Source organism: Salmo salar, chromosome 21 (genome assembly GCF_965601325.2).
Source record: "Salmo salar chromosome 21, fSalSal1, whole genome shotgun sequence".
Taxonomy (NCBI): domain Eukaryota; kingdom Metazoa; phylum Chordata; class Actinopteri; order Salmoniformes; family Salmonidae; genus Salmo; species Salmo salar.
Window position 1 is genome coordinate 36,152,520 of NC_138311.1, and position 8,064 is coordinate 36,160,583.

The 8,064-nt window shown below is 43.1% G+C and overlaps 1 protein-coding gene across 1 annotated transcript; it reads left to right on the forward strand.

Annotated features, from left to right (window-relative positions):
• The first annotated feature begins 5,214 nt into the window (after positions 1-5,214).
• LOC106582267 (neurogenic differentiation factor 1) lies at positions 5,215-7,366 on the forward strand. The gene is made up of 2 exons (XM_014165168.3): positions 5,215-5,345; positions 5,959-7,366. Exon 2 carries the CDS (start codon positions 5,968-5,970, stop codon positions 7,036-7,038), a length of 1,071 nt encoding a protein of 356 aa, XP_014020643.1. The 5' UTR covers positions 5,215-5,345; positions 5,959-5,967; the 3' UTR covers positions 7,039-7,366.
• Positions 7,367-8,064: the final 698 nt, after the last annotated feature.

Here is an 8,064-nt window from a genome sequence, read left to right on the forward strand (position 1 = left end):
AACCTTCTTTTCAAAATGGTTGACGAAGTCATCCGCAGAGAGGGAGGAGGGAGGGGGAGGGGGAGGAGGATTCAGGAGGGAGGAGAAGGTAGCAAAGAGCTTCCTAGGGTTAGAGGCAGATGCTTGGAATTTAGAGTGGTAGAAAGTGGCTTTAGCAGCAGAGACAGAAGAGGAGAATGTAGAGAGGAGTGAGTGAAAGGATGCCAGGTCCGCAGGGAGGCGAGTTTTCCTCCATTTCCGCTCGGCTGCCCGGAGCCCTGTTCTGTGAGCTCGTAGTGAGTCGTCGAGCCACGGAGCAGGAGGGGAGGACCGAGCCGGCCTGGAGGATAGGGGACAGAGAAAATCAAAGGATGCAGAAAGGGAGGAGAGGAGGGTTGAGGAGGCAGAATCAGGAGATAGGTTGGAGAAGGTTTGAGCAGAGGGAAGAGATGATAGGATGGAAGAGGAGAGAGTAGCGGGAGAGAGAGAGCGAAGGTCTGGACGGCGCAATACCATCCGAGTAGGGGCAGAGTGAGAAGTGTTGGATGAGAGCAAGAGGGAAAAGGATACAAGGTAGTGGTCGGAGATTTGGAGGGGAGTTGCAATGAGATTAGTGGAAGAACAGCATCTAGTAAAGATGAGGTCAAGCGTATTGCCTGCCTTGTGAGTAGGGGGGGAAGGTGAGAGGGTGAGGTCAAAAGAGGAGAGGAGTGGAAAGAAGGAGGCAGAGAGGAATGAGTCAAAGGTAGACGTGGGGAGGTTGAAGTCACCCAGAACTGTGAGAGGTGAGCCATCCTCAGGAAAGGAACTTATCAAGGCGTCAAGCTCATTGATGAACTCTCCAAGGGAACCTGGAGGGCGATAAATGATAAGGATGTTAAGCTTGAAAGGGCTGGTAACTGTGACAGCATGGAATTCAAATGAGGAGATAGACAGATGGGTCAGGGGAGAAAGAGAGAATGTCCACTTGGGAGAGATGAGGATTCCAGTGCCACCACCCCGCTGGCTCGATGCTCTAGGGGTATGCGAGAACACGTGGGCAGACGAAGAGAGAGCAGTAGGAGTAGCAGTGTTATCTGTGGTAATCCATGTTTCCGTCAGCGCCAGGAAGTCTAGGGACTGGAGGGTAGCATAGGCTGAGATGAACTCAGCCTTGTTGGCTGCAGACCGGCAGTTCCAGAGGCTGCCGGAGACCTGGAACTCCACGTGGGTCGTGCGCGCTGGGACCACCAGGTTGGAGTGGCAGCGGCCACGCGGTGTGAAGCGTTTGTATGGCCTGTGCAGAGAGGAGAGAACAGGGATAGACAGACACATAGTTGACAAGCTACAGAAGTGTTGTTTCTTGTATTATTCTCTCCTGTGTCTTTAGAGAACTGTTTCACTTTGATATCCTTTTTCTTCTGTCCTGATTTTCTCTTTCTTTTCTTCTGTTAACTAGATATTCTTTGTTGTTCTTCGTTAGCTAGCTAGCTTCTTCCAAAAGAGTCCCTAGCAACTGCTTAGCAACTGGTAAACAATTCAGCTAGCTAAGATAATTACAATTTTATGAAAAATAGTTATTTTTCAAAAGCCTATCTTCTTTGTTTGTTGCTTGTTTTTTCTCCTATTCAGTCTTGCAGTTTTCTTTTGCTTTTTTCCGATGTACTTCACTCTAAAAACCATGTAAATTTCAATATTTGTAGGAGCTCATTTTTCAGCTGCTGCTGCTCAAATTGGAGTTACAGTACATTCAGCCTCTTGTGAATTAAAGGAAATTATGAACACGGAGAGAAGCCTGGCTTTTCTTGGCATCCATGAATACACACAAATGGCATATTTCCCATTGGCAAGTTAACATTTTTGTGATTGTCCATCATTTAGGCAAAATGGTTTTACTTTACGCCTTTTGTTTGGAATAAAGAAGGGAGTTAGACCTCATGTGGCTGGAGTGTGTCAGCAGTTCCTGCAAGAGGAAGGCATTGATGCTATGGACTGGCCTGCCCGTTCCCCAGACCTGAATCCAATTGAGCACATCTGGGACATCATGTCTCGCTCCATCCACCAACGCCACGTTGCACCAAAGACTGTCCAGGAGTTGGCGAATGCTTTAGTCCAGGTCTGGGAGGAGATCCCTCAGGAGACCATCCGCCACCTCATCAGGAGCATGCCCAGGCGTTGTAGGGAGGTCATACAGGCACGTGGAGGCCACACACACTACTGAGCCTCATTTTGACTTGTTTTAAGGACATTACATCAAAGTTGGATCAGCCTGTAGTGTGGTTTTCCACTTTAATTTTGAGTGTGACTCCAAATCCAGACCTCCATGGGTTGATAAATTGGATTTCCATTGATTATTTTTGTGTGATTTTGTTGTCAGCACATTCAACTATGTAAAGAAAAAAGTATTTAATAAGATTGTTTCATTCATTCAGATCTAGGATGTGTTATTTTAGTGTTCCCTTTATTTTTTTGAGCAGTGTATATATATATATATATTTACTGAACAAAAATATGGACACAACATGCAACAATTTGAACGATTTTACTGAGTTACAGTTCATATAAGGAAATCAGTCAATTGAAATAAATAAATTAGCCCCTAATCTATGGATTTTACCAGACTGGGCAGGGGCGCAGCCATGCGTGGGCCTGGGAGGGCATAGGCCCACCCACTTGGGAGCCAGCCCCATTTTTCCCCACAAAAGGGCTTTATTACAGACAGAAATACTCTTCAGTTTCATCAGCTGTCTGTGTGGCTGGTCTCAGACAATCCAACGGATAAAGAAGTCGGATATGGAGATCCTGGGCTGGTGTGGTTACACGTGGTCAGCGGTTGTGAGGCTGATTGGCCGTACTGCCAAATTCTCTAAAACTAGGTCGAAGGCGGCTTATGGTAGAGAAATGCACATCCAATTCTCTGGCAACAGCTCTGGTGTATATTCCTGCAGTCAGCATGCCAATTGCACGCTCCCTCAAAACTTGAGACATCTGTGGCATTGTGTTGGGTGATAAAACTGCTGATTTTAGGGTGGCCTTTTATTGTCCCCAGTACAAGGTGCACCTGTGTAATGATCATTCTGTTTAATAGTTTTCTTGATATGCCACACCTGTCAGGTGGATGTTTTCTATTGGCAAAGGTGAAATACTCACTAACAGAGTTGGAGTTGTAAACAAATTTGTTTTCAAAATTTGAGAGAAATAATATTTTTGTGCATATGGACAATTTTTGGGATCTTTATTTCATGAAACATGAGACCAACACTTTACATATTGCATTTATATTTTTGTTCAGTATAAATAGGTTTATTTAAAGGGATTTATAAATGAATAAAATATTCCCATTGATTCTTGAAGAATATAACTTATAAATGTCTCATTAGCTTAGTTCAACTGTCCTACCATATCACAACCCAAAATATAAACTTGTTTTGCTCCAATGTTTGTAAACAAAGTAAATGTAAACAAATACTGTACAGCCTAAAAACATGGTTAAAACTTTAATTTTGATACCATGGATGGTCAGTCCTTGCATCCAAAGCTCTGTCTATGAATTTGAGAGTGGTACATTTCAACGGCTGAGAGTCGCTTTGTTATTTTTTCTACTGCTGATTGCTGCTTTAAAGATATTGATCATTCATCCCTATGTGCTTATGGTTGCATTACCATGTGACCAAATGCAAGTAACTGTCACGACTTCCGCCGAAGTTGGTGCCTCTCCTTGTTCGGGCGGCGTTCGGCGGTCATCGTCACCGGCTTTCTAGCTGCCACCATCCACATTTCTTTTTCCATTTGTTATGTCTTGATTGTTCACACCTGGTTCCCATCTCGTTATGATTATTTTCCCTATTTAACCCTCTGGTTCTCATTATGTTTTGTGCGTGATTGTTTGCTTGTCATTGTGTTAGTTGGTTGGTGTCAGGATTATTTATCCCTGCGTGGATTTTGACATGAGTTTCTTCGAGAGTAAAGTACGTTATTTAACTCAGTTCTGTGTCCTGCGCTTGACTCTATCCTCACCTCCACATAACTGACACTGACAGTAACCAATGATTCTATCCTCAAGATATAAACTTACTCATTTTGTGAATGACCAGACAGTCCGTATGGTTTTAGTTTGGGTAGCAGATTGTCATTTTCATTATTTATATGGGGCACATTTTATAGTCCCGTTCTATAACTATTCTGCTTAAATATTAATAATTTCTCGTGGTTCAGTTCTGTTTTGATTGTCTGTTGTTACCCCACTTGTTACGCTGTCTTTCTGTCCAACGGTCAACACGTCGATTTTTTGGGGGGCATTATATTGAACAGAAGACAGCAGATTTTGGACGTTGCATCAGGGTAGTGAGCTGTGAAACAGGCTTTTGTTAGTTCGCGTGCGACTCGCGTGCGGACCAGCAGATTGAAAAGAGAGGGAGATTCCAGGCTCATAACCTCAGCAGCTCCGTCCAGACATTACAACCACTGTTGCCAATCAACATCACACACTGCTAGAGATGGGGGACAATAACACTTCAACTATTGCAGATAAACACTGATGCAGGCAGCAGTGAGCAAAACCAAAAAAAGTAATGCAGTTGGTCTAAATTCATTGTTGTAATTACAATGTTGCATAGCATATAATTGTATTAGGTCTTCTCCATGGATAGCCTACTTTTATTTGAAAAAATGTCTCACAGCATAATCATTCGCTGATAAATAGATATGATGGGCCAGTATAGGGCCTTTACGGTCAGCAAGGGCCTTATTCTTGCCTTGGTGACTTGGCGTGTTTATTAGGCTATTTAATGTGTGTTCAATATCCGCAAAGTGGGCTAATGTGCAAAACTACATTATTCTGTCATTATGATATTTATGATTAATAACATCATAATCAACCCATTATAAGAGGACACACGTGGGGAATGGGTTGGGCTTGAGTGTTAGTAGTGATTGAATATGTCCTATGCTCGAAAGGGTTAATCCATCCTGCGGGTCCACACGGATCCATGGAGGCCCTAACTGGCGACAGATGGCCACTTTCTTTTGGCCACAAAGGAGCGGAATACAGAGCCCTGGCGAATACAAATGGGACCGTGTCACGTGATGCTTGGGGCCGTTTCTGCTTGACGTAGATGGACCATATGGCGCGTGCCGAGAGTAAGGCCATGGGTGGGTGGAGCCTGTTCCTGCCAGTCTTTGGGTGAAGCGATGGTGATGGTATTAGGGATACAACCATAGAGACATAACAGGTTCATCTCTCTCTCTCCCAGTCCCCCGCAGCATCAGCAGCAGCACTATATAACACGAGCATCCGTCGGCGCAGCCACATTACAGTCCATTCACCGGACCTCACACTTCAGGAGGGGCATGCCAGAGTCATAACAAGATCATTCTGCAAAACATAGGTATTTATTTATGAATCATATAATGTAATAACTTATTTATGCAAATGTTTTGGGTGAAAGGAATGCTGTGATTTGTCTGTTACATTGCCATAAAGCAGGCTACAATTATTCAGCAGTTAAAGGTTTTCTGAACAAGCTTGAATTATTTATTGATACAAACCTTCTCAGATGAGAGGTGATGTGACCATTTCGCACCTGTTACAGAAAGGAAACAGGGATTCAGATATTCTGATTGAACTCAGCAATGACATTTCAGATGTCTCAGTTTACTGGAGATTTAAAAATAAGTAATTGAAAATAATTTTGATCAAATTGACTTATGTCAAGGTGATAATTGAATAATTTATGTATTATGCTCCTATGTTTTGGTTTATCCTGACCACAAATTAATGTTCTACATTTTGCTCTTAAATTCTTATGAATTTTTATGATACATATAATCATCGGTATTGCAAAAGTAATATTGGTTCTGATACAAAAATATGTTTTTTTTTTACTTAGATTAGTAGCCTAATACACCTGTTCCAAAACGAACTCTTACTGAATAGGCTGTTAGTCAAGTACCAAATGATGTCCAAATGAGTCTGCTCACGGCTCTCTTTTTTATTGACAGATTTCCAATATGACTAAATCCTACACGGAACAGACCATGATGTCATCAGAACCCCAGGATTCTGCGACCTGGACTGACGAATGTCAGCGCTCCCAGAACGAACAGGATATGGAGAAGAACAACGGCGCGCTTGAGTCCATGCACGGGGGCCTCGAGGATGACGACGAAGATGGGTTAAACAGACTGGATGAGGATGATGAGGAGGAGGAAGAGGAAGAAGAGGAAGAGGAAGGCGACGATCAAAAGCCTAAACGTCGTGGACCAAAAAAGAAGAAAATGACAAAAGCCAGGATGCAGAGGTTTAAGATGAGGCGCCACAAGGCGAACGCGCGGGAAAGGAATCGTATGCACGGACTCAACGACGCGCTGGAGAGTTTGCGTAAAGTTGTGCCATGTTACTCCAAAACCCAAAAGCTCTCAAAAATCGAGACTCTGCGACTGGCTAAAAACTACATCTGGGCCCTGTCAGAGATCCTGCGGTCAGGGAAGAGCCCAGACGTCATATCATTTGTCCAGGCCTTGTGTAGGGGCTTGTCTCAGCCCACTACTAACCTAGTGGCAGGCTGTCTCCAGCTCAACCCCAGAACTTTCCTCCCGGAGCAGACACAGGAGATACCATCTCATATGCAACCAGCAAGTGCTTCCTTCGCCGCGCATCCCTACTCCTACCAGACTCCGGGTCTTCCCAGCCCTCCATATGGTACAATGGACAGCTCCCACGTCTTCCACGTCAAGCCCCATTCATACGGAAGCGCGCTGGAGCCATTCTTTGAGACCGCGCTGCCGCTTACAGACTGCACTAGTCCATCATTCGACGGACCCTTAAGCCCACCACTGAGTGTCAACGGGAACTTTTCCTTCAAACACGAGCCTTCGTCAGAGTTCGAAAAGAACTACGCCTTTACCATGCACTACCAGGCAGCTGCGGGACTGGCAGGTCCGCAGGGACACGGGCCCATTTACCCGAGCTCTGCGCCGCGGTGTGAGATACCGATGGAAAACATTATGTCGTACGAAGGACACACTCATCACGAGAGAGTCATGAATGCTCAGCTTAACGCTATATTTCATGAGTCGTAAATACATTGAACGTGCATCAAAGACTGATAAGCGTGCGTCATGATATGGTATCCTCTTGCCACTGACGCAAAATAGCAATTATAATCCGCTTGTATGTATTTATTGTTGTTACTGCCTTTAGAAGTGCGGATGCATATACATATTATTTTTCATCAAATGTACTGTATTGTATTCGCTTCTACATTATGGTACAGGTCACATTGTGGAAATAGTGGTGACCATACTGAGAATGTGTTGATTATCCATGTTACAAAATCACAAGCAATAATTTGGAAAACTATGCAATTTCTAAACAAATACTTGGGCCAATAAAAAAATATAATAAGTATTTCTATATTTTTCAACCTGCATTTTACAACTGATCTATCTATCCTATCCTGAATAATTTTGTTGTGATTTTGTACAGCATTATTCATTATTAGTTCCTATTTCATTTCACGTAACTCCATGTTATGTTTTATAAAATAGTTATGTCATGTTTATATGATGCAACCGTTTTATGAAAGATCATTATCTATACAGAGGCAAGTGCTTATACTCTGTTGCCTTAGCGATTATTTACTGCAATTCATGCAAAGCTGCACAATATTGAACATTTTATTATCCCCCAAAACATAGCCTATCTTGGCTACTTAACAATCAGGAATGTTATATCGCTGAATAGGTGGACAATACATAGGGGATACTTACTTGCAAAGTAGCCTAAATACCTTGATTGTGTATAAAAAGCTTAACTATCACCTGGAAATACTCATTGTATAAAACGAATTACTTATTACTTCATATAAAACATGTACATTGACCGTGGGCCATACCCCATGCGAAATCATCTGCAGCACATTTTGGAACAAACCAGGCACCATCTCATTGTGCCATTGCATGAATGTGCAAATCAGTGAAGAAGAGCCATTTGCAGCATCTGATGCTCAAATTCAATGTGTGTTGTATATTGTTTGTAAACATTTTACAATGTAGGAGGGTGTTAGGGCCCATTAGAGGACCGTGTGCCATTACATTACTCATAAT

Coding starts and splice junctions, on each gene's coding strand:
- LOC106582267 (XM_014165168.3), top strand. CDS start 5,968: ATGACTAAATCCTACACGGAACAGACCATGATGTCATCAGAACCCCAG.